Genomic DNA, 27,064 nt, shown 5'->3' on the forward strand with positions numbered 1-27,064 from the left:
TTTTTATAAAAAAAAAATTTAATGAAAAATCTTTATCCTCTCACATCGCGCCACTAAATACCCTTCCTTTTTCCAAGTTTAGTGTAATTATCAGAAACGAAAGTTGCAGTGTAAATGGGTAATGGACTGTGAGTTATGACTAAGTTGATGACTAGAACATATATTTGCTTAAGCGCTAAACCTTCCTTAAACCATGCTTTGTTATTCAACCATTAAAATGACATTAAATCAAGGAATAATGAAGAATCCTTATGACTCTTTTTTTGGTTATTGATAGATTTTGTACTGAAGTGGCTTAAAAGTCAAATTAAGAACAAAACAAATACATGAAAATCAAAATTCTCTTCATCTTTACTTGAAAGTATAAGTCATAAATGATGATGTATTTTGATTAAATTTACATTGAAGATAAGAACAACTACTTTACTTAAGCCATTTGGCAAAGCTCTAACAGAAGTTTCCAAATCTTACCAATAACATCCCCATTATATGTAGTAGTTAGTGGCCCAAAAACTATCTACATCAAATTTGAATGTGTCAAAAATGGGCTTTGATTAAGAAATTGGGCTTATGTAGCAAATTAAGATTAATTATACTCCAAATAGAATAATTTATGATAACCAAGAATTGAAAGGGACTTCTCCAATAATGGCGGTCAAGCTTGTTTCCTAGGTGCCTCTATTAGTGATATAGGTTAGGTAAAAATAAACTCGTGTCACACTGATAATTAGCAATTAAGTATTAATTGATCTTTTGTGTTTAATTATAATTGTATTGAATCATCAACTAACTAGATTGGTTGTAGTTGTAGAAGTTAAAAGAATGAGAAACCTTCCTTGATTGTAAATTTTAATTATGATATGAGTTGCCTGTTTGCAACTTAAATAATTACTAGTCTTCTTATGCATAACAAAGCCAAACGTCGAATATAACATAGCCACCACGTTACTAGCATGTCAACCCTTAGAGTTATGTGTTAAAAACACCGAGTCATTAGCTAAGAATGGCAATTGGCAAAGAAGGCAACCATACAATAAGCAAGTGACTACTAGTGTCTATCATATATATAGGCTGCAGATAACTTGCAGACAGCAGAAATTCAGATATAAACTAGTTTCCAAAAGTATTGATTGTTTCGAAGATGCTACCTTTTTCCCACAAGTATATGGAAATGCAAGAAAGATTTCTCTTGTGAATATATTCTGTTTCCATACCCTGTACATTAGCCTGAATTTATTATATCAGCTGTTGTCAGAGTTCCTGAATCATCCACATCTAAATTTCTGAAACAGTCCATCAAAACGGTGACATCTTCATCAGTGATCTTTTCCATCTCTTTTAACTTCATTATAACGAACTCTGCAGCACTGTTATAGATAAATACAGTACGAGTAATTATTAATCGCAACATCTACTATACTTAACTTGCAAGCATCAGTAAGCTTGAATTGAAGTGAGGAATTCAGTGTTAGTGACTTGACTAAGGTAGATTAATCCTATTAGGATAAGTAAGTCAAACTGGATTAAATTTAAGGATAAAGATTGAATAAAACTTTTTTAGGGATTGAAAACCTTAACTGAGATTAAGAGCTTCCTCCAAGTAAGTAGTAACTCACCTCACGACGTTATCATTATCAAGATCAGCTTCCTCAATGTCAGCTAGTGTAAGCTTCCTGCTAAGAACCCAATCCAAAAAGGTCTTCTGCCTCCTCTCTGTATAGAGTTCAGTAAGGTAGAAAAAGAACTGAGCTAGACACATAGTGCTGCACAATATCCAAAAAACAGCAAAAAGCCGGCCTTTTGCTGTGGCAAAGCTCTCATCCCCATAGCCTAGAGTGGTGACCGTGGCACAAACACAATAGAAGGCATCAATCAGTTCCATTTCTTCGTGTAAGGTTAAGAACATTGTTCCTACTGTCATTAGCGACAGGAGAAGGATCGAGGCCATCACAAATTTGTATCTAGTCCTATTGGTTTCTACTGGCACCACTTCAAGCATCTCAGCAGGAGATACGGCCTCCTCTTGAAGGTGAAAAGCCTTGACCACAAGCGCCTCATTCTTTTCAACGATGTATTCAGCTGCTCTGCTGAGAATTATACCGACAACAGCCACCCCGCTAAAAACAAACAAGCTGGCAAGCAGCTTGGCCAGAGTGGTAGCAGGGACAAGATCACCATATCCAACAGTAGTCATTGTGACAATACAGAAATAAAGGGCATCAACTACACCATTTGTTTTCTTGCCATCGAGCTGACCCCTAACTAAGACAAAGCAAATTGTTCCAGCACTAAGGTACAAGGCCAATGCTAGGAACACATGTAACAGGACAGGTTTTTCATTGGGGCTACAAGATGGTGCTGGAGGACTCGGATTATCATCATTATGAATGTTGATGATTGACTCTTTTGAGGGATTGTACTTTGTGAAAGGGGTGCTTTTGCTACGTCGAAATCTTTTTCTTGTAAAAGCTTTGTTGACATCTCCAAATTTCTTTGCAGCCTTACTGACAGAGCGCTCAAGTAATGGGGATTTGACAGTGTCTTGGTCAGCCATCGGAACAACTTCAACTCACTCAAGCATTTGATTCCAACAGCCTGTGGAACACATAGGGTCATTAATTCATCAACAATGTCCTAGAATAAAAGGGCCAGTTTGAGAGCTCGAACTAAATACCTAAACTGGATAGGGTCATTCATACAGGTTATAGCTGCATTGGCAGATTAACCCTGAAAAATGACTGAATCTAACATACTGCGTAAGTATATCGATCCCCAAATGTTCTTACAGCATTACAATAGGTGGTAAAGAGATGTAAAACATGTAATAGTCCTCTTCCTAGTAGTTACTGCTAAAATTCTTTAACATCATAACTTGTTAAACAGAATCCTACAGGAAAAGGACTGTATTACACTGTTATATTTGATTATGAATGTGCCTTATTCTCGTCATGCTCCAAATAATATTGAAGAGTAAGCAGGGAAACAGGTTATGGACTCCATATATATACACAACATCTACATGTATATGTAAAATCCACTTCTCAAGAATCCTCTCAAATTTCACACTTCATGCTTATAGTATATAGTGCAAATATTTATTTACTTGTAACAACTCGAAGATCTTGGCAAGTGTGACTATTTACGAATATCTTAACATAGTTAAATTGACTTTCAGATCCACGGAAAATGGATATTCATTTGAGTAAAAACAATACCTTTATGTAGTTTTAGGTGTCACATTATTAGTTCAAATTACACTATTAAGGTGACATACAACGATATATGTTACCTCTGGATTATGGATGTTATAATCTTTAGCAATATATATAGTCAATCAATCTCCACGAGGAATTGTATGTGCTGCTTTATACTCCTTCCATTCCATTTTAATGTCAGGGGACAGACTGCAGCTGTATAATCTAATCTGAATTCTGAAACCAGGAAATTAACTAAATAAGCAGATACCACTATAGAAGGGATTGAAAGAATCTATAATAATCCTGTATTTTCCAGCTGCATGCAGTAAATAAACCAACACTATAGGTGTGTGTGTGTGTGTCATAGTTGATTTGGGATCTTAGGATATCATAACAAACACAAAGAATAGGCATTTATTAGCATGTTTAAAGCTATTTTATTACCATTTTCTTTTGTAACATTCATGCACACATCGCGTGCACATAAGAAAGAAACAATGATATATGAGTTGCATGAAATAGATGTAGGAGAAGAAAGAAATTACCTTTTGTAATGCTATTTGGAAAGATGAAAGATCTTTGTTTTGTACCCTTAAGATTAGAAGCTAAATTCCTTAGTCCATGTTCTTGAGTGTAATGCCAAGATAGTTAGAGAGAGATATTTAAAGATCTCTAGTCCTATTATTGTGATTGTCCTAGTGTTTCTGTTTTGTTTTCTTGTTATTGTTTTTGACTTTATACTAATATAAGATGTTATATTTTTTGTGGGTATGAATTCTCCAAGTTGGAATTTTGTCAAACTTATGGGATCCCTCATTATTCATTGCAGCTAAATGGTGGCAGACAATGGGGAAGGGCTTGGATTTGTGAGAATATGGAGTTGATTGTCATTCTCACATTACCTACAAATACCAACGGTCCATCATAATAATGTCATGTATTTCGTCTATATAGGCCAATATGTCCAATTATATTTTGGCTTGGGATGTCAATTAGACTGTCTACTCTGGAACTTTGTAAGCTGTGACCCATAAAAGTCGACGAGAGAGACAGGGACTCACAGAATGGGTGAAGTAACACCAACTGCTTGGGTATGGAAAGGATCAAAGGAATGAGGGTTATCTGCGCCCAATTCATACATGAATTTTTTTTAAAACAAAAATTTGTCATAAGAGACATGTTGGTGGCAGAAAATATCTTATGCAACCGTTGTATATCCTACGTATTATTTTCTTGTCAAGCTTTGAAAATAATGTCTATACACAACTCATGACCCTTTAACATCAAAGTTTATTAATTAAGATGACCCTCAATCCCAACATGACAACATGTGAGTGTGTTTCAGGCCATGCATGAGCCTGGCCCGTTTATGGAACATTGGTAGTGTATGACATTCCTTGACTTGTTCTAGACACGATCTATTGAAGCACATGAATGGTCAAGCCCTTGCACAACTCTTTTTTTTTTTGGTTACAGAGGCGCGATAGCAGGTGATGAGAATGAAACTTAAAATTTCTTAAACCTAAGAAAAATTTTAAGCAACTTTAGTTATCCCCACTCTCCCATGCACAACTTTAATGGTATGCTATACCAATTGATAAATGGCATCTTTAGAATGGGCTGCAAATTGAAAACCCAAATAATGTTTTTCTTGATAGGCCATTACCCACATTGACATTTCAATATTTCATACTTGCCAACTATGTTGTTTGGTTGGCTTAATTTCTTGTGGGCAATTAAAATTCCCATGAATTTCACTTTGGGCTTGTTGTTTGGTTGATACAAAAAAGTAAAAATGGGAGCAATTTCAATTCATGAGAATTTTGACTTCCCTCAAAACATGGGAATTAACTTACCCAACCCCCTTGGTAAGTTAATTCCTATGGGAATTTATTTCATTCATTTTCAACCAAACAAAATTCATGAATTTCCATGATTTTTTATAAAGGAATTTAATTCCTACAAATTGTAATTTTATGGGAATTTTCACTTCCCTAATGAACCAAACAACGACCCCTCATGTGTTTTTACAGTCAGGAAAGAAAAACAGTGCACACTCCACTCCAATGAGCGCAGGAAATGCAACAATACCAGAATATTCAATTTGGGAATACAGCATAACTTCCTCCGGTATGCTTTAAATCCTTCAATTTATTCTTATTTTTATTTCATTTCAGTAGAACGAACTCTTTAATATTGTGTAGTTAGTCCGATAATTGGATTTCGGAATTCTCAACTGAATATTTAATTTGGGAATCTGACATTGCATTATTATAATCAAACCAATTGAAAGGCTTCTTCTTTAATACACTAGATTAATTTGAAATGTAATGATCCACTGATCCCTATATCTTCTTGAATTGTTAAACTATGGCTTACAAAGTTAGAATAATACTTCAGTGTTGTTTGATTGGCTAAATATTTTGTGGGAATTTTGAGCACAAAACATGAGAATTTACTTATCTTACCCCTTTTGGTAAATCAAAATTCTCATGGAATCCATTCTTAACCAAACAAATTTGTTAAATTCCCATGATTTTGATGATGGAATTTATTTCCCACAAATTGAAATTTTATGGGAATTTGTCATTCCCTAAAGAACCAAACAATACCGAATTATGTAGGATTAGAGCTGTCAAAAACTGACCCGATTCGAGAACCCGACCTAAATCGGCAATGATCTGAACCCAACCTGTACCTGAACAATGATGTGAAACTAGTGACTTGTAACCCTGACCTGATCTTAACCGAAAACCGATTTGATCCAATACTTTATGACCTGAACACGAACTTGCACCTAACCTGACAGTAACCGTCAACTGATTTAATCCGACCCGACAACAATACTAACCCGAACTAGTATCCGACCCAATCAAAACATGTATCCGAGTCATGGAAGGTTTAATAAAATTTTATATACCTTTTATTCAGCTTATATACTGGTACTGTGAACCCTCAATTCGATTTAATAAAATTTTATATACCTTTTATTCAGCTTATATACCTTTTGTTCTCTATTACTTGTATATAAGTTTAATAAAATCTTGATGATGCTTGATCAAATTATGGAAGGCGTATTTATATAATTCAACTTGACCACATCGATATTTATTAGAATTGAATTTGAATCAAAACCCGACTCAACACTAACCCGAACCTGAATGTACCATCTTATTAACCCATCTAAACCCGACTGGCCGGCTCAATACAACCCGAACCTGAAATTAAACCCGATCTGAATTTGACTCGAATTGAACCCGACCTATATCCGAAAAGGTGAAAGACCTGTTATAACTTGAACTGAAATTGACCCGACTCGAACCTAATCTGAAGTTAGATTGACCCGACATAACCTGATCTTGATTTAACCCAAGACCTGATTTGACCCGACCTGAACCCGACTTAAATACCCAAATTGACAGCTCTATGTAGGATTGGAAGTTTTACTTCACATATTAGGGCCTGTTCTCATTGACTGAGCTGAACTCAGCTGAACTGAATATTTTATAAGAGAAGGAAATTAGGAGCCGAGCCGAGCCGAGCCGAGCTGAGCTGAGCTGGAGCCCAACCCGACCCGACCCGGGCCGGGCCGGCCGGGCCGGCCGAGCTGAGCTGAGCTGGGTGAATTTCAACGTAAGAGAACAGGCCCTTAGTCCTCGTTTCGTTGAAAAGCTCTTATATTACAAATAAATGATATGATTTTAAAAAAGTCAAATTGATTAGATATCTCAATTAGCCTGGGCGATAATGATCAATGAATGAGCCAACCCTCTCATCTAAGGATATTTTGTGACAAAACCTTTTGATTTTTTGTGAACTTTAGGGTGATTTTAACCATTAGGATAGGCAATCCAAGTCACACATGGAAAAAATAAGGAAGAAAATACTTCCTTATATATTGTGCACTTTAGGGTGATTTTAACCATAAGGGTAGGCAATCCAAGTCATACATGGAAAGAATAAGGAAGAGAAGACTCCCTTATAAATGAGAGCACACTCCAATTAGTATGAAGCCTTTTGGAAAGAAGCCCCAAAACAAATCCGTGCAGGCTAGGCCCAAAGAGAACAGTATTATACTAATGTGGAGTGGAGTGTGCGTGCGGTTTAACAAGGTGGGTCAGTGGGTGACCCGGGCCCAATAAGTTGTCTTCTGGCCATTTTTCCCAAGCTCCAGCCATACCTAAGAAGTTACACTTTTTGCATTCTTCTTCTTCTTCTTCTTCTTCTTCTTCTTCTTCTTTTACGTCTTGAACACCTTGATCCCTTAGTGGGGTCGGCAACATGAACCAATAGGAGGACTTCCCAGAATCCCAGGAGGTCACCCATCCTAGTACTACTCTCAATTATTGTGGCTCATGCTAATGGATATGACAAAGTTTTACACTGGCTGTCAGTGGTCTACCAAAACCCTCCTCTTTTATCCAGGCTTGAAACTGGCAGCGGAAAACTCACTTGCGAAAATTAGATACACAAAATTGGTTTATCATGGTGATAGACTTTCTCTAAAATTAGGTGACTTATATGGTTGTATTCTATACCGAGGTTACTTTTGATCATTTTTAGAATAATTTGATACTCCATTTTGCAATATTTATTGTACACTCGCTTCTTTTATGGTATACGGAGTATGCGTGTTCAAAACTCGTGATGATATGATGCTTCTGAATGTTATGCCAATTTTGCATACTGTCTCATATGATCTCCTTGGCATATAAGCCTCTAGAGTCTAGATTTGGTTCAATTCACTTGTTCAAAATAATTAAGCACCTTCAAGTCCTGCACATTTGCTGCATGCCTGCATTCTATTGTAATCACTTGTATCTTTGTAAGAGCTACATTGATAAGTCTGTGATTTGTGACTGCCAAATATTAGCTCTTACAGTAGTGCAATGTTTTTTCCTTTTTAGAGTGCTGATTATATCTTGGATTTACTCTGTATATATTATAGTTTTTTATAGTTTGGTTGTGTATTTTCATTTTATTGCCATAAAAGATTTTGAATGTTGATGGGTTCATTACAATGAACTTGAGCTAATATGCTGTTTTTAAACATGGCCACAAGAAGGACCGCCAAAGTTGAATCTCCTCTTCAGTAGTAATGTGTAATAGTCCTGCAACAATTGCATGACCTGTTTTCTGTTTGCCCCCTGTTCACTTCATACAGGTTTGCCTTTTTTCTGGATTGTGTAAAGTGCTGGAAAGACTTTATTGATGTTGATTTATTTATGTTGCTTTCTGTAAACTCTTGTATTATGTTGTCTGGATTTCCTTATTATTTTTATGTCAATTGTTTCCGTATGAAAATGGAGAACAAGGATCTATATAATATGCCTGATAGATCCATGTGTAAGTTACAAGAGTGTAGAAGACTAAATTATATAGATATTGGTCATGTTTACTATTCTCTTGTTTTGACACTTTTCAGTAGGACCTTTAAAGAAGCCTACTCATTATTTCTTATTCTCACAAAGGTCAATTTGTTACATGTCAACTCTATAACTATCGAAATGGAGATCAAATATAGTTTAACACTTAACTTGGAATGTCATTACATATAGTAGGTCCTTTTAGCAATATTGAAAAGATGATTCATCTAAGTTTGTTAGTTGTCTTGCTGATTTCCTGGGGCTGCAGACATCTGGTGGGTAGATGAAGTCTGACAGTATCTGCTTGGAGCTGTTGTTTAGGATACAAACTGATCTGAACTGGTGAGAAACTAAGAATTCTCCATGTAGGCAGGGAAGTTGGGATTAAGACAATTTCCACCTCAAGCTTATGGCTCTGCCTGCTTCACTACATAATCTCAGCACCTGCATGTTGACGAATGACCGGGGTCTCCTCTGAAATAAGATCTAATAGCATAATCTGGATGGAACAACTTGTTGACAATCGTCAAAGATACATAAATTTGTTAAAAACAGAAATTAGAGGATTAAGCCTAAAAATATTCAAGTTGGTTCACAAATGCATTTTTATACCTTACCCAGGCTTCTTAGACTCAGCTAGTGTACTAGTGTCAAACAAGTCAGTTTGTAAAGCTTTGCATTATTTTGTCCAAATGAAGGGCTAAGAATCCACATTTTGCTGGATTGTCTAGTATCCTAATGGGTAGTTGAGGTGAAATGGAGAGTTCAACTGTTCAAGTAACTGTCCTTTGCCTTTCCTACTTATTTACTCACAATTATGTTAAATGTCCTGCAGATGAACTATATGTGGCTCTTGGCATAAGTTAAATGGCATTGGAACTTGTCAACAGTCAGGTTTAATGGTTTATGAAGCTAATCGGATCCTGTCCTTATTCTAGATCACTCCTCTTGAATCTTGATACATCTCTGCAATTAATTCTGGTGAGCCATTCATCTTGTTGTGTTTGTTTTCTGCTTCAGGACACATTTGATATACATGTTTGAGATTTTCTTTTATGTTTGATAAAGATAGTGGATATGGAAAATAATAATAATAATAATAATAATAATAATAATAATAATAATAATAATAACAATAATAATAATAATAATAATAATAATAAAAAGCTGTGCTTGTTTAGGACCACATAAGAGAAGATTTCATGGAGCAGTCAATATCGTTGATACTGTATTTATCCGTTAAAAGACAAACGAGCATATTCTTTTGTTGTGAATCATTGCCTGAATGCCTTATTACGTAAAAGAAAATATCACAATCTTTTGGTATTCAAGTTGGTGTTTAAGGTCCAATTATGGTCTGATAGCACATGTTTAAGCTTAATGGGTGGCTTAATCATTTAGCTGGCTGATTATCCTTGATTTCTATGGACAGATCTCAAGGATAATCCATAGCTACGAAAAGATCAGTATGACCAAATATTTAACAGTTTATCCCCTAATACATGATTGAAGAATCTAATGGTAAGTTTTCTCTCTCTTCAAGCCCCACTTCAGTGATTCAGTCTTTACTAAGCATTCTTGTCATTTTATATTATGTGCTAGGTACTTCACTTGTTAGGCATATAATTTTTTGTTTTGTTTTGGGGTTTATCTTATTTTTATTTTGCCTTGTTTTTTTGTTGGAAAAACTAGCTTGTGTGGAGCCTTTGAATGAATCAGTTCATAACAGTTTTGAGGCTGAGTTCTTGTTTAATAGTCATATCTAGGAATGAATTTATATGTGTTACTATGTAAAGAAAGTCTCATGGGTTTGTCTATTTCAACTCAAGTGCGTGTTTTTTTAACTCAAGTACGCATTTTTTTTCTTAAAATTACATATTTGGGAGACACTTTGAGTCAAAATTGCCATGGACATTGTAGAAACTATAAAGAGAGAGATGAAAAATACATATTTGATTAATTTGATTGTATTTCTCATACTGAAAATGGAGATACTCTAGGCCCATATAAATAGGCTTACAACTCAAAAAACTAACAAAGCTTTAAAGTAGGAACTAATAAACAAGTGGGTAACAAACACTGCAGTACTACACCACTAACTCAAGTACTTTGAATTACGTTCTAATAAACTGATATTTAGGAAAATAATATGCAACTAACGTTCCACTAGTTTGGGCACTAATAACTAACTACTTTGAATCAATCCAACATACATTGCCACGAGCTATGTTACTTGTACTTAGGTACCCTTACGCAACACGGATACGTGACCAAGTGTCCAACCCTGCTATTCTGCGAAAAGTTTCCATGATTTTGAGCTTAAGTGAAGTGTCTTTGTGACCTACCCATGTCAGAGAGTCGAGGGTCCGACACAAGTACTTAATTTTAGATGAAAAATCCGAGTAACAAAGGTCATGAGACTCATTAAAAATTACATACTTTAATATATATGATAAACTGATTACCATTATTACCATTCATGTATATGCCATTATTACAGTAATAATAGAATTGTCTAGCAGCAGTATACCCGTCCATCAAATATCAAAGATGGAATATTGCTATTAAATTAGAGTCAACTATTGCTATAAAGTTGTGAATAAATTTACACTTTGAATCAAGATCTTTTGTAATTGAATCTTTAACACGTGTAGTCAATTGGTGGCATACAAAATCACTTTGCTGCTAACAGTTTGATTTGGCTTTTCTTGGTTGATTCGTTTCTAGTGTTTTCTACACAGTAAATTATAGGTATAGATATTACGTCCCCATTATTATGCATAATATGTGATAAAGTAGCACAGTTCAGTACATGGGAATGATTGAATGGGTGATTAACTGATTTACTCATTCTGGGAAATAAAACAAAAAGAAAAGAGTAAAAGTAGCAGAAAACTTTGAGGACTAGACATCTATGGTCTCCCACTCTCTAGTATTACTCTTTCTCTTACTGTACTTAATTGTGATTTGACTCTTTTCCCTTAAAACTCCTAGAGCTGACAAAAAGAGAATCCTGTACTAATAAGGCAAATTAAAGGACTATTATCATGCATAATTTCCGAAAAGATGCACAGTACATGGGCTATAATATAAGGGTTATGTCATCAATTTGGGTGATGAAATAAGGATGGTAACATGAGATTTTAGGAATAGATTTTTTTTTTCTTTTTTTGGTGCACAGAAATAGATGTTTAATTAGTTTGCCACAAACTAGTACGAGCTGAATATGGAGTACTCTGTATTACTTTGTTTTCCTTATAACAATACTTTGGCTTGCAATGTCTTTGGTGATTTATATCTAGGGAATAACATTGTCGTTTGATATCTTGTTAAATTTGAGTCAATGTACGATATCTACTTAATATTGATAACTATAGCTATTATTGATTGAAGCTATGCATTCTAAACTTTGCAGCTAATACAGAAAAAACGGAGGAAGCATCATTCTTCTTGATCTAAATAGGACTGATTTTTGAAGTTGAATATCTTTTTACCCCTTGAAACTTCTAGACCTTAAAGAGGAAGGGGGGAAAACAAAACAAAAAAAATTAAGAAAGATGTATTAACAAGGCAAATGACTAATGACTCTCTAACTTCCATTACTAATGCTAGTTTGAAGGGGTTGGTGAAAAGTTTAATGTACTTGAACCTGTAGTGTGCATTCATGGTGACATGGAAAAGGTGGGGAAAAGTAGACTAGTTATGCAGCAATGATTTGCTGTTGTTGAGCTTCAAGTTGAAGTTCTTCCTTCATCTTTCTAATGAATTCTTCAATCTTCTTATTTAGCTCTTCTGTATTGCTTGCAGGTCCTTCACTCTCTGTATCATCCTCTTCTCCTCCTACAATAATTGACCCACTTTCATCCTTGTTCTCTATTTCAATTCCTTCATCCAGCTGTGCCCCATCTTCTACTAAGTCTACCACTTGATGATCTTCTTCAATTAGTACTGGCTCTTTTTCTGCCGCTGTTGCTGCTGCTGCTTCTGCTTCTGCTTGTATTTTAAGCACTTCGTCTCCAATGGAAAATTCTGCTTCTTCTTCAGATAGAGGGTGAACAGGTGCTGCAGTCTGCAACATAAGGTCTTCTTCAACATTCATGATCTCTTCGCGGATGTCAATATCAGTTTCAGCCACCTTTGTCTGTAATTCTGAAGGCAAATTGCAGGAAGTTTTGTGCAAACCTGATCTGCCTGCAAGGAAGACGAGGATTCCGTTGCAGAGAAGAAACATGTACTTCCTCTCATAAGTGTGGGTAAGATAAGGCAAGATAAACTTGGAAGAGTAATAAGTGTAAGAGTAGAGAAAGGAGAGGCCAGTGAAATAGGAAAGAAGGAAGGAAAATAGAGTAATTGAAATGAACAACACTGAAGCTTTTCTAAAATAATATTGGTACTTGGTTCTTAGGCTTGATATGTTATTGCTCTTAGAAAGTAGTGAATCATCAAGCTTTAAGGCTTCAACTCGAAGGCACATTCTTCAGATTCTTTACTAGCTACGGAAATCAAATAAAGAGCAGGGTAAACCGTCAAGTAGATCGAGAAAATGACTTGAAATCCGAGTGGTCCTATACAACTTTCTTATTCATGGAGAAGCAGAAGGCTCTCCTTATATAGAGGGCAACCAAGTTCTCCTGCTGAAAGTTGCATGGAAGACGGTCATATGATGAATGACCATAATACCCTGGCTATCAGTTGTGAGATCATGCATCACGACCTAAGATGAAAGGGTAGAGAAGTCAATATACAGGTGAAACTTTATCCAATTATTTATTCAACTTGCTTTTGAAGGTTCTAGTTACAAATGCTAGATCTTACATGCATAGGGACGATGTGCTGCTGGAGGATTGTTGATGATTGTGGTGAATATGGTCTATAATTTTTACGTGGTACTTCGTATTTATTATTGGTTTGTTTGAATTGATATTTTCAGTTGCTAACAAACCATAGGACAGTCCAGAAGTTGTGATTTTGTGCAATGTTGCTAGATGGGCCCACCCAATAGACATGATTGAGTTAGGAGGAGGATTGAGGCCATGGATTCTTGAATATATCCTAATACTGTTTGTTTATTTTTTATTTTTTTAGTTTGGTGAAATTCTAATACTGTTTACGTTCTCTTCAACAATAAGATCCATTTTAGATTTTAACTTAAACGATGTATGTGTTGCACGTTCACACTAATTAATCTTTAATACGAATAGTTAGAATTTAATTTCTAACATAGTTAGAATCGTGTGTAGTAATTTTCAAGTGATGAATTGTTGTTATGCTATACTTGTATTACGTTGGCAGAACAACCAACTAGTAACTACCCCATAAGCAATTTCATTAATTAGTAGTGTTACAGCTGTAATTGTGTAATTGGTTATTAGTGTAATTTTGTCATACAATTTGCTTGAAAATAAAGGTGAGAATAGACTAAAAGAGAGTTAGTTGATCAAATCAGTTGCATGCATGCTGCTTCAGTCCTCATTTACCTGCATTATTCTTCGTATTAATCCATCTTTCTTGTTATAAATAGTAGCCTAAGCTATAGTCTTATTAATTGCCTACTACCGCACGTACTACGTAGTATACTCCTTCCGTACATCTATTTGATCATATATATAAATGCTGCTGCTTCTTCAGTTCTCTTGAATAAATCCCACTTATTGTACGTATAATTGTCTCATCATCGTTCTTCCTTAGGATCGTGTCATGGGAGCTGCGCGAACTTGTGTGGAGCTATGTCACCTTAAAGATTACTTACCCTTTATTACTTTCCTGCTACTTTCTATCACAGGTATACTACAGCCACTCTTCAATTCAATGCCATGTAAAAAATACTCGTACCAAAATACTAGCCTTGGTTTACTACATTCTTCTCTGATTTTCTCGGTTTTTAATTTTTTTTTTTTTTTTTTTTTTTTTTTTTGACAAATACAGTAGTGATTTTGTATCTACTACTGAGTAAGTGCTGATCTGATCAATCATGTTTTGGCAGGAAGTTTAGGCAGCAGGTCTTTAGTGAAAGAACAGACAAGCAACAGAGAGATTAACATTGCTAAACTAGTCATTTCCAAGGACTTTGTCAATGGCACCAACTCTAGCTTGTTGAAGCATAAACTCCCTCGTCCTCTCGCAACACCAATTGGTAAACAAAATGCTGCAAGATTTTCAATTTTATGTTAATAGCTGATACCCTCATTTTAATGCGTGACATTGGTGTTGTTATGGATCAGGCACTGATAGATTTGGATTTGGACCAGCATGCTCTGAGCGCGATATAGACATATATCAAATGCCGAACCCAACAGTCCCAATCCAATATTCATACATCATAGTCGCGATAAGTAACTTCTGCACATCAGACGCCTGCAGACTTGGTAACATCCATGTTAGTTGCAGGGGGTTCAACTTCGATTGGGGCCCCAACATAGATCCCACTGTGTTGCGGAGAATCTCTGATGATGACTGTCTAGTGAACAACGGTGATCCCCTTGGGCAGACGGAAGTGTTGATATTTAAGTATGACAGAATTCACATTTATCCTTTCTCTGTTTCCTCTGTTTCTTGCCTATAATATCTGAAATACGTACTCGTTTGCCATAATACAGTAGATGGGGGTATGTATGATTATAAAACATAAAGTGTGTATATATCCAATAATAATGCTAAATTTACCAATGAATTGCTTTGAGATATTTATCCATTATTACTGTTCATTGTTATTCAGATTGGTTACGAAAAGAAAAGAGAGACAAAAGTTAATATTCCTTGAAAGTTACAACATCCTATGTAAAAATAATGCGCTACCTCATGCTGGATCTATTTTGTACATGACTCGTATACTCCAATGCAGTAAGAGAAATGAAATCAGAGTTGCTCTTCTCCTTTGTCTAATGCACCATGGGCGGACCCATGAAGGAACAAGGGGGGACGACCATCCCCCAATTTTCGGGAAAAAAAGACAAAGAAAAAAAAAATAAAAAAAACTATGAAAATAGTTATATACAATTGAGTGTAAGAAATTAATAAGAAGTTTGCCTTAGCCAAGTTGGTAGTGGGCTAGAAATAATATGACAAGGGGCCCAATATGAGATTCACCTACAAGGGTTTAAAACCTCTTTTTAACATTTCTCCCTTTTTTGGGTGTTTTATTTGAACCAAACCACTCGACTACTCACTTATTCCTGTTTGCCAACCACAAAACACAAACCACCACCCACGTGGCCACTAGTCCCGGACTGCCACGCCACCGCCCGGCAAGTTGGTTTTCCCTTTTTTTCATATTTTTAAAACCCTATTTTACAACGCTTAAGTAATGTTTTTGTGAATTTATCAATTATCATTGTTCAATGGTTGTAAATTAGAGAGTTATTTGGTTAATTAGTTTGTGAAATGTATTTTTAGTGAATTGAATTATTGGGGTGAATTAGTATGGGTGATCAAGAATGATTGTTTGTTAACTTTCATTGAGAAAGAAGTGTTTTTACAAGTCCCTGATGATGTCATTGATCGATTTCAAAGAATGAAGACTTAACTTTTTTAAATTTTGTACCCGAATTTTTTTTTTAATAAATTTAATTAGCTAAATTGCCCCCCCCCCCCCCCCCCTCGTCAAATTCCTAGGTCAGCCAGTGTAATGCTCATAGTAAGAGGATATAAAAACAGAGATATGTACATGTTTCTTTTATACAGCTAATGTTTAAATCAAACCAAAAGTAAAATTATATGTAGTAAAAAATATTGAGGTTATTTCTATATCCATATACAGCTACAGAAAAACAAGAGGTAGCACATGCTACCCTTGAAAAAAAAAAATCTATTTTTGTTAAAATAAGCTCCAGAAAAGAGTTAATACAAATTGGAGAAGTTGCAGGTAGAGTACTCATAACAAAATCAACCTACTACAACAAGTTACCAAAGTCAAAAAAAAAAAGGAAAATTAAATTTCTGACATTAAATCAGAAGGTACTAATGTTTGCATTTGTTCAATGTTCAACTCCAAAAAAAATTGACTTCCATATATATTGTTCTCCATCGCCTTCTTCAACTCACAGACCCTGCATCAATTCAAAAAAAAAAAAAAAAAATTCAGGAGAAGCATTTTTAAAAATTACAGGAAAGTTAACAAAAATAACAAAACTTTCACATCTAATAAGTCTAATTATAAGTTTCGGTAACAAATCAAAATTATCCTCAAACAATTCAGATTCAGAATGAAAAGATAACATTTTAGATAGTAAGAAATCAAATTACCAGAAATAGATGAATAATCATTGGAGTAATTGGATAGTACAGAAACAATCGATTTACTTGAGCAGTTGAGCTTCTACAATTGTAAATCAATGAATTAGTGTAGAAATTGAGAACATTGGTCTTGTTTATTGATTCAATGAGCCGCAAATATATAATACAATGTCTGACTTCTCCTAAGCCTAGTCGAATACCACTAGCTAAAGCATGGGCAAGAAGATATATATGGGAAATAATATCCTAGAGAATCAAAGTATATCCTAGATAATCAATCAAGTATTCACAAATCAAATATACTCCCAAATATTTCCCTAAAATATATCGTAATAATTAGAAACTACATTAAAAATTAAAAAATGCAATGAAATTAAATTGGGTGAAATTAAAGATACCTTTGGGAGGGTAATGGAAATGGAAATGGAGAGGTTTTAGTTTTCTGAGAAGCAATTGTAGAACAAGTAAAATAGTAGGTTGAAATTGAAGCTGCCACCATTTTTGTGATTTCTGGGTGCTTGGAAGAGTGAGTGTGTTGAAGACGGAGAAAGGTAATGATGTTTTTCGTTTCCCAATGTACACCTTAGCTTTTTTTTTTTTTTTTTAGTTTTCATTTTTTATTTTTAGTAAAAAATTGTTGTAACCGGTTTTAGCAAGTTACTACCGGAATCTTTACCTCCAGTAATGGGTTCAGTCCCTTTTGTGCAACTTCTCAAACTTCAATACCTTTTGTGCAAATTTTGTCAAACTTCAGTACCTTCAATTTGTATTAACTCCTCCAGAAAAATAAAGTAAAACACATTATTGGGGTGAATACAAAAGAGAAGGTGTGCGTATACAAAAGAGATGAGGTGTATATATGTATTAATAGTGATGAAATGACCATAATGGGGCTATAGCTAGTTACTAATAACCATGCAACCTTAGTAACAGCTTTAGGGTTTATTAACCTCTGTTACTCATTCTCTCTCCTCCCATTGAATTGAATTTAAATCTGTGAGTTTAGGTCTCATTCGCCATCCTGGTTTGTTTCCCCCGCAACTAACAGCGAGCTAGGACACCAAGCTCCTCCAATTCTCCTCCCTCCTTAGGGCACCCAAATCAAACTAATAAGGTCCTTTAATTTCTTACTTGCAATAAATAATAAATTGGTTTAAGTTTGTGCATGCATCATAATTATACTACTTGTTCTTGTTTTTATAATTAGGCGAATTGAAGGAATTCGTTCCAACTTAACCTCGACTCCTCCGCCCCGAAAAACAATCCACCTAATTGATTAAGGTACACACACTCAAATCAAAACCATTTTTAATACTCTACTATATTGCATGTCTGATTTTCAGGCAGGGTTAATTGTATCTTGTTGCTGCAGTTTTTATATACTTCCTCCGTTAATGGTTAATTGCAACAAAGGGTATTATTTGTGAGATATAAAATGTTCCTTTGTTGCAATTAACCATTGATGGAGAAAGTATGTCTATATGTCATGTTTTGTTCACATATTGTCTTTAGAATGCTAATTATTAAGATTTCTTAAAAGATAAATAAATAAATAAAGCTGCATGCTACTGTTGTAATGCAATTGTTGTTATAGTTCAGGCCCGGCCCTGAGGCCTGAGGGTGCAATGGGCCTAGGGCCCGTCGTTGAATGGTAAACCAAACATCTACACCAGATTTCCGTCAAATTTTCAACTTCTTTCTTTGTATTTCCAACAATACCAACCATACATCTAATGCTAGTACTTCGTAACGCTTAAAGTCAAATAAAGTCCTTAGAATTGATGACACATTCCAAGGCACCAGAAAACCAATTGCCTTGGTTTTTCCAAGAGAAAACCAATGAATGCCTCATTTCCCTTATACCAATTCAAATATATTTTCTCAAAAAAAAAAAAAAAAAAAATTCAAATATATTGAAAAAAAATTGTAGATTGCTTTCAAAAAAAAAATAAAATAAAAAAAATTGTAGATTAAACCAGTGTAAATATGGCTTAGATACCAATTGAAGCTAAGTATTCATGGAAGTATTCCCCCCATTATAACTACTAGTACTATTATTTCCATTTTTTATCACCAATTCTTGTTTTGTGTTTTCCTCTCATATAGTCATATGTATGTGTATGTGTTCCTATTTACTATTTCCTATTGTACGCATGCAAAATAACAACAACATTCGTTAAAACAAACTTTAGGGCCTGTTCTCATTGACTGAACTCAGCTGAACTGAACTGAACTGAACTGAATATTTTATAAGAGAAGGAAATTAGGAGCTGAGCTGAGCTGAATTTCAACGTAAGAGAACAGGCCCTTAGATTGATATGGTGTGATATGTATGTATGATTCTTTATTTGCCGCAGAAATAAAATTGTCATCCAAGGCACTACCAGGAGATATGAATCACATACGCGCAACTATCAATGGAAAAGTGTTGTCCCATGACACGAACCATCACCCTAATAACAACAACGGTAACAACTTCAACGGAAGTGGTAACCACTCATCAGTTGATCAAGATAACAATGAGTGCACCGTGCGAGAACAGGATCGCTTTATGCCCATTGCTAATGTCATTCGCATCATGCGCAAGATTCTTCCACCCCATGCCAAAATTTCTGATGATGCTAAGGAAACTATCCAAGTAATTTCTTTCACATTTCTCTACGTATATACTACCATTCAATAATATTTAAATGTGTTAGTGAACCAACTCAACCAAATGGTGCGAATTAATTCCACTTTGATGGAGGGTGGAATGAGATTCGAACCCGTGATCTTTGTGTCATGCTGGCTCTTGATACCATGTTAACGGATCATCTCAACCAAAAACTTAAGCTGATGGTTGAGGCCCAGGAATATGTTTTAAGCTTTTGGTTGAGTTGGTCTACTAACAAAATGCATACACGTATATATGTCTTCAAGTAATAAGGTTTCATCATGTCAAACTTGTGTGCAGGAATGTGTGTCTGAGTACATTAGCTTTATAACAGGAGAAGCAAATGAGAGGTGCCAGAGGGAGCAGCGTAAAACAATAACAGCAGAAGATGTACTATGGGCCATGAGCAAGCTTGGGTTCGACGACTACATTGAACCACTCACTCTTTATCTGCATCGTTACAGGGAGCTGGAGGGGGAGCGTGGCTCTATCCGCACTTGTGAGCCGCTCCTCAAGCTTAGTAGAGCAGCCATGGATCAGTACGCGGCATTTGGGCCAGTATTTCACATTGGACCTCCACCTTCACACCATCATCATGGGTATTTTGGAGAGTCTTCCTCTGTGAATGGGTACTTAAAAGATGGTTCGGTAGCTACTGCTTCTGACGCGGTTGGTGCTCCCGCTGTTGCTGCTGCTGGTGGTCCTCCAAACTCTGTTACCAGTTTTGAGCCTTATGGTCGCCATAAATAATAATCTGTTCATTTGGGATGATGCATCATCTGATTCTGATATGTTGTTGTCACTTGTAGTGCAAACAATTAACAATGTAACATTCTTAATTAGGCGTGTTTAATTTCCCTTTAACTTCTTAATTACTTCATCTCCGTCTCATTTGCTAGTGCCTATTTATTGATTGAATCACGAGGGAGATCATTTACAGATGATCAACGACCAAAAAAATTTGTCTATAATTTTGTGGTTAAAAAATACAACATGAAAGCCCCCAGCGAGGATCGAACTCGCGACCTTTCGCTTACGAAGCGAACGCAATACCACTATGCTATGGAGGCGGTACAACAACTGTTTTTCTTTTTTCTTATATATTCATATAAATATGAGGTATTTAGGAGTTTTTTTTTTCATTTTTTTTCCCCTTTTTTGGAAGCTAAGAAAAATAATGTAGTAGTCGTATGTAGAGTATCAATGTACTTCCCCCGTTTTTAAATACTTGCTCCATTTTTCCATGCACGGAGTTTTAGGAGAAATTGGAGATTGTAATAAAATATTGAGGTAGTGGAGTTGGTGGAAGAATAAAAAAATTAAAGAAGGCAAAAGTAGTGTAGAGAATTAGAGAAGAGAGAATATATATTGGGACAACTAGGTGATAGAAATTAATTAAATATTGTAAAAGTTTTCTAAAAAAGAAAATGGAGCAAGTATTTAAAAACAGCCGCAAATGGAAAGTGGAGCAAGTATTTAAAAACAGAAGGAATATCATACATTTTTTAAATTAAGACTCATAATTTAATACTCCCTCCGTTTACATACAAGCACAATTTTATACTCCCTCCGTTTTTACATACTTGCTTCATTTCTCTATGCGCGGAGTTTTAGGAGAAATTGGAGAAAGTAATAAAATATGGAAGTAATGGGGTAGTTGAGAGAATAAAAAATTGTAAAAAGCAAAAGTAGTAGAAGAATAGAAGGAGAGAGAGTATTATGTTGGGTCCACTAAATGTGAAAAATGAATTAAATATTGTAAAAGTTTTCCAAAAAAGAAAATGGAGCAAGTATTTAAAAACGGCCGGAAAAAGAAAGTGGAGCAAGTATTTAAAAACGGAGAGAGTACATACTTAAGATTCCGTAGATATATTTTTGTTGAAAAAAAAATAATAAACAGGATACTTGTGTATAGTATCTTTCTTTTTATGGAATAGTATCACTCTAATTCATAATTCCATAAAAATTCTCATAGAATCATGAATATATTATGATTATTCTTCAACCTACATCTAATCTTGCTATAATTATTATAAATACCAAAATAATTACAACATAATCCACCGAAAAAAGGAAACTGTCTTCCATTATGATTTGTGTTTCATTTACAAATCATTGATTAAATGGAAACAAAATCAATTAAAAAAAATTATGGATAGTTTACATATCTCGTGCATAATCTGGGTACATAAAAAAATCAACGCAAATAAGGTCATAATTATTTTATGATCACTTGGACACTACTTGACCTATATATAAAAAAGATGAGAGATTTAAATGGTTGATAATATTGAAATAATAATATAGATTCAAGCTTTAATCACATAAAGTCACCATGAATATCTGCATAATTTTCACCTTGGTCTTAAGCACCTTCTTTTTACTTTCTACCGCAGGTAATTTGATCTCATCTTGGTCAAGTATTTTGTTATTATGGCATTTCGATTCAAATGTTTTGATGTTTCTAAATATCATTGCCTCATTGGTTTTGAGTTTTCATAAAACGCGTTACTAGTATTTAATTTGATGAGACTCATGAGATTAATCATATCCCTCCTTTTTCTATGGTATACATCATGTGCAATTTATAACATACCAATTATGTGATTAATAAGAATTTTTAAAATTGCACATGATGCGTACCATAGAATTGAAAAAGAGGGATTAATCTCATGACATCAAATAATAATCTACAAGTAATGCTTTTTTGTGTATACAAATTTTTTAAAATTAATTAAGGATATATAAAACTACAAGCAAGTTTCTAATTACAATTATTGCAATTGTTTTTAGACGTAGGTGTGCTACGAGCCGGAGGAGCATATAAATGCTCAAAGAATGACATACAAATAACTCAAGAGGATTCGTCGCCATTGCCCGACGGGATTCCATCCTACAACATTGTAATACTTAATGCTTGTGCATCTGAGTGCAACATCTTTAACATCCATGTCAATTGCGACTGGTTCAGCTCTGCATTTACTATCAATCCTACTGTGTTTCGAAGACTTGGCTACAACGATTGTCTCGTCAATGATGGCAAGCCCCTTGGTGCAGGCGAATCCTTGATTTTCCAATATGCCAACGAACATAGTTACTCTTTATCTGTTTCCTCCGTTGATTGTTCATGAAATACATTTATATTCTCTTAGGACATCAATTATAATTATGTGATAATAATGACAGCAAATGAATCAATTATAATTATGCTTCATTCATAGTTCATACTCCGTTTTTTTTATTTCTTCATTAGTTGTTTAATATACACTTGCTTTATTAATTTTACAACTATGATATTATATCGATTTTCAATGTTTCACTTACGTATGTACTTACCATTGTTACCAATCAACTTCCATCATTTTTGCATAAATTGCATTTTTAATATGAATATTATGCACTCGACTTAATAGAACTCGATTTGATTGATAAATTCGTCAACACAATTAAATAAACCAAGATCAAACAACTTCAAAAAGGCACAACCTCACTTGATTTTGAGCTTAATCATCTTACTCATAAATTGATATTACACCGCTTAAAATACGAAGTAAAAAATAAAAACTCATAAAACAAAATCTAAACTATTTTAGTATTATACTTTGGTATACCAAATCCCAAATAGTAAAAGTACAAAATGAAGAGTGGGTCTCTTTGATACAATGTGTGATATCATCTAAACCCGATTAAATAAGTGGTACAAGACTCAAGCTATTAGAGGCCGAGAAATACTCATTTAATACATACCTAGTACGTCTAGTAGGCGTATTGATAAGAGAAGTCGGAGACACCAACCATGGCAGAAACAATTTGAGAAACGATGTAAAAAGATCCTCCAATAATAACAACTATCAATATAGCTGAAATTGGGTTCTTAAGCAACTCTACAATTGGCTGCAAAATAGTATAAATAACTCCAGTACTCACTGTAAGTGCATACAATGCATATCTTCTTACATTCTCCCAGAATTCCTCCATTAATGGGCCTTCTGGGCCTAAAGCCCATGCCTTGTCTTGGCCCATCATCATCAGCAGAAGCCCAATTGAAGCAGCCCCTGTAAACACCTGTAATCTTCTTTTAAACACTAATTTATCATTATCATTATCAATAATTTCATGTTTTGATGATGATTTAATGACCCAATTTCTGTGTTTGGAAGAAAGGTTGATAATAAGGTTTTTGTTACCCAGAAATGCAGGGGAATTTGATGAAATAAAGTTGGAAAATTTAGGATTTGGTGGGGTGGTTTTGATTGGGGTTGGGAAGAAATGTTGGGATTTAATCGAAGTAGTATTCATTGGTTGAACTTTGATGATTTCTGAAGAAGAAGAAGAAGAAGAGCTGCTTCTTGTTGTTCTTGTATTAGATACTGTTATAGTGGTGTTATCTTTTTGTATGGTCTTCAAAGAGATCACCAGAGCCTTATCTAGTTATCTGATTGTTAAGTGGGCCGCTTTTTGTTTAAATACGAATAGTAGTGTTGTAACATAACCCACCTTCTGCTGCTCTGTACCCGTCCATTACACCCTCCATTTTTTAATGGCCTATTTGCTAATGCTAGCTGATAACTCGATAAGTGGTGTAAAGTGTAATGGTAATGTTTTCTTATTACTAGGGATGGTAGTGGGTCGGGTTAATTGGAAGACCCGTCCCATCCCCACCCATAGGGATGACAGTGGGTTGGGTTAAATAAGAGATCCGCCTCATCCGAGGCGGGGATGGAGGATGATTTGGTAGGTGATGGGCGGGGATAAGGTATAAAATTTGTACCTGCATGGGTGATGGGGCGGATATGGATGTTAGAGTAGACTCGTCCCATATCCGCCCGCCCTGTACCCATCTTACACCCGCACCATATTCCCTTTAAAAGAGTTTAGAATTTATAAAACTTGATATCCCCTAAAACCCAATAAGCTTGACTAGTGAAAGTCCCAATTTTTTTAACCTAATTTGATATAATTGTCATTAATGTGATACAATAGAGCATCATGACAATGGGTTTGGGACGGTTTTGGGGCGAGTATGAGATGGGTATGGATATCCAAGTGGGTGATGGGGCGGGAATGGATCCTATATTGTACCCGATGAGGTGGGTATGGATGTGGATGTTGTACCCGCCACGGGTGATAGGGAGAAGATGGGTATAATATTTTTTAGGCGGGTATGGTATGGAGGTACCATCATCCGCATCCGACCCGCCCCATTGCCAATCCTACTTATTACTATCTCTATTTCTCAATTTATGCAACAAAGGAATAATTTAGGGTTTTTCTCATTTGTGCCCATGTGGTTTTATGTTTTCTCACCTGTACCCAAGTTTTTTGAAATTTCTCATTTGTATCGATGAGGTTACAACAATTTACCACACATAACCAATTTTATTAACTAAAATGATAATCCTCTTTTAAGTAATTATTTAAAAATAAAACCATTTTTTTAAAGGATATAAAAAATAAAACAGAAGAAAAAAAAAAACCCACCACCAACTACCTCCCCCAGCCCCTGCACCACCCCAGCCACCTCCCCCACTCCCCGGAAGCTTCCCCCACCTCCAACCAGTCCCACCATCGAGGTCGTCGGCTTCCGGTGATCTCCCCCCACCCCTTGCCGCAACCTCCCCAACCACCAAAACCCCCTACGAATCTAAACCCTAACCTATATAACCACCACACCAAACACCTTATTCGACCCTCCCAAACCAACCCGAACCCTCCTCGAACCTCCCCACCGCCCGCCGACCACAAACGGACAACCCCTGACCCTCCCGAACCATTTCCACCCCTCCCCACCCTAAACCCGACCCAAATTAGCCCCCTTCCACCCATATAAGACAACCCCCCTCCTTCCCGGCCACTCCCCGTCCCTGGCGACCAATCCTTAGCCCTCCCCGCCCTACCCGATCCCCACCCCCACCTCAAACACCTGCAGCAGCAGTTGCAACTTTTTTTTATTTTTATTTTGTGTTTTAATTAATTTTATTAATTTTTTTTTATTATATTAACCATGGTAATTAACCATAGTTAGTTATATATTTTTTTTAGTTGATCACTTAATAGAGGATCATCATTTTAGTTAATGAAATTGGTTATGTGTGATTAATTGTTGTAACCTCAAGGGTACAAATGAGAAATTTCAAAAAACTTGGTTACATGTGAGAAAACGTAAAACCACAAGGGTACAAATGAGAAAAACCCAATAATTTATGTCTCACACATAATACCCTTATGTACATAATAAGAAACGAAACTGGGGTAATATATTTTGTGCACTTTCCAATGTAGAACTTTGAATATAGACATCAACTGGTATATGGAATCTATAAATAAATATAACTAAAGTAGCAACCGCTGACATCATATTGTCCACATGGCAGCTTTACAAGAAAAATTTTCCCGCCTAAATAAAATATGATGTCATTATATAAATTTCTTTCGTTTCAAATTTAATTTCACCTCATCTCAATTTATCTATACTCTTTAATTTATTTAATTTTTTTTTCACCAACTATTTTTATCCAATACATACTCTATATTTCTTATATGGGGTAAATAAGCAATATGAATACATATGATATACTCTATGTTTCAAAGAAAATTCTAATATCGTGCATCACACGAGACTAATCTAGTAATTTTAGTATTACTCCCTCCGCCTCCTAACACAAAGCCTCTTTTGGTTTTTGCGCGGAAATTAAGAAAGTTATGAGTAAATTCTTTAAAACTAATGATTAAAAGTACATATGTGCATGTGAGGATAGAGAGATAAAAATTAGTTAGAAATAATTGAAGAGATAGAAGAGAAAATGTTGTTAAAAGTACAAAATAGTAAACGAAAAAATGACAACTCATCAAAAAGAGGGTAATAATGTAAAAAAATACCCTTTAAATAGAAAAAGATATTGTATTTTGGTTTACCCAATTAGAAAGTGAGGCTTTGTATTATGGGACGAAGGGAGTAGTAAATAATTTTTAAAAGTAGTTATTATGAAAATACTAAGGGCCTGTTCACATTTACTGAACTAAACTGAGCTGGGATGAATTGAACTGCATAGAACTAATTGGAGCTAAACTAATCTGAACTAAGCTGAAATGAATATTTTATGAGAGAAGGAAATTAGAACCTGAATTGAACCAAACGGAAATTAAGTTGAAGTGAACAGGCCCTAATTGCAACGAAACTAACAATGTCCCACATCATAATATCCTTTTCTATACATATATTACAAAATACAATTACTCTTTTTGAGTTTTGATCGCAAATAAAAAAAAAAAAAGTAGCAAATACAAGTTCATCTGCCTTATACTAAATTAGCATATAGGAGGGGTATATAAGTCATTTTACTTATTAATTTAGGGGCAACTTTGTACTTTCATTATATTTTCCTCCCTCCTCGATCACAACCATTTTACTTTCTTCCTCCACACAAGCAACTACACACAACACCAACGCCACCACAATAGATGGTGACTAAAATTGCAACCGCTTCCCTTAAAGGTGATATGGCTCTGCTTGACACTTTTTGTTATTAGGGTGTCTTTTGTTGTCGCGCGCGAAGCAATGTTGTGGCCTTGAAGATTGTGGCGGTGGCTAAGATGAAGACAGGAAGACGAAGATG

The 27,064-nt window shown here is 35.2% G+C and overlaps 3 protein-coding genes, 1 non-coding gene and 1 pseudogene across 6 annotated transcripts; 2 read left to right on the forward strand and 3 right to left on the reverse strand.

Moving 5' to 3' along the window:
* Positions 1-1,034: 1,034 nt before the first annotated feature.
* Positions 1,035-3,880, reverse strand: LOC145611924 (two-pore potassium channel 1-like). Of its 3 annotated transcripts, XM_081667304.1 has the most exons (5): positions 3,743-3,880; positions 3,290-3,431; positions 2,675-2,738; positions 1,617-2,595; positions 1,035-1,367 (listed from the first exon to the last, which is right to left on the reverse strand). In XM_081667304.1, exons 4-5 carry the CDS (start codon positions 2,552-2,554, stop codon positions 1,223-1,225), a joined length of 1,083 nt encoding a protein of 360 aa, XP_081523430.1. In that variant the 5' UTR covers positions 2,555-2,595; positions 2,675-2,738; positions 3,290-3,431; positions 3,743-3,880; the 3' UTR covers positions 1,035-1,222. The 3 variants fall into 3 exon arrangements, with proteins under 3 accessions (XP_081523430.1, XP_081523429.1, XP_081523431.1); XM_081667303.1 differs by lacking the exon at positions 2,675-2,738; XM_081667305.1 differs by lacking the exons at positions 2,675-2,738; positions 3,290-3,431 and having other exon boundaries at positions 3,743-3,825.
* Positions 3,881-12,241: 8,361 nt separating this feature from the next.
* LOC145610390 (uncharacterized) lies at positions 12,242-12,799 on the reverse strand. Its single transcript, XM_081665735.1, has one exon. The coding sequence runs from the start codon at positions 12,792-12,794 to the stop codon at positions 12,264-12,266; it is 531 nt and encodes a 176-aa protein (XP_081521861.1). The 5' UTR covers positions 12,795-12,799; the 3' UTR covers positions 12,242-12,263.
* Positions 12,800-13,022: 223 nt separating this feature from the next.
* On the forward strand, positions 13,023-15,225 carry LOC145610389 (TPD1 protein homolog 1-like). The gene is made up of 4 exons (XM_081665734.1): positions 13,023-13,310; positions 14,252-14,345; positions 14,547-14,696; positions 14,785-15,225. Exons 2-4 carry the CDS (start codon positions 14,261-14,263, stop codon positions 15,123-15,125), a joined length of 576 nt encoding a protein of 191 aa, XP_081521860.1. The 5' UTR covers positions 13,023-13,310; positions 14,252-14,260; the 3' UTR covers positions 15,126-15,225.
* Positions 15,226-19,127: 3,902 nt separating this feature from the next.
* LOC145610868 (nuclear transcription factor Y subunit B-6 pseudogene) lies at positions 19,128-20,198 on the forward strand (annotated as a pseudogene).
* A 248-nt stretch (positions 20,199-20,446) lies between these two features.
* On the reverse strand, positions 20,447-20,518 carry TRNAT-CGU (transfer RNA threonine (anticodon CGU)). Its single transcript has one exon. It is a non-coding gene; the product is annotated as a tRNA-Thr (tRNA).
* Positions 20,519-27,064: the final 6,546 nt, after the last annotated feature.

This window comes from Chenopodium album, chromosome 24, assembly GCF_948465745.1.
Source record: "Chenopodium album chromosome 24, dcCheAlbu1.1, whole genome shotgun sequence".
Taxonomy (NCBI): Eukaryota; Viridiplantae; Streptophyta; class Magnoliopsida; order Caryophyllales; family Amaranthaceae; genus Chenopodium; species Chenopodium album.

Excerpts from the sequence above, each read along its gene's own strand:
- LOC145611924 (XM_081667303.1), bottom strand. The coding sequence starts at position 2,554 with ATGGCTGACCAAGACACTGTCAAATCCCCATTACTTGAGCGCTCTGTC. Across the intron at positions 1,368-1,616 it reads GATAATGATAACGTCGTGAG|TGCTGCAGAGTTCGTTATAA; the intron begins GTGAGTTACTAC and ends TATCTATAACAG.
- LOC145610390 (XM_081665735.1), bottom strand. The coding sequence starts at position 12,794 with ATGTTTCTTCTCTGCAACGGAATCCTCGTCTTCCTTGCAGGCAGATCA.
- LOC145610389 (XM_081665734.1), top strand. The coding sequence starts at position 14,261 with ATGGGAGCTGCGCGAACTTGTGTGGAGCTATGTCACCTTAAAGATTAC. Across the intron at positions 14,346-14,546 it reads CCTGCTACTTTCTATCACAG|GAAGTTTAGGCAGCAGGTCT; the intron begins GTATACTACAGC and ends ATGTTTTGGCAG. Across the intron at positions 14,697-14,784 it reads TCCTCTCGCAACACCAATTG|GCACTGATAGATTTGGATTT; the intron begins GTAAACAAAATG and ends GTTATGGATCAG.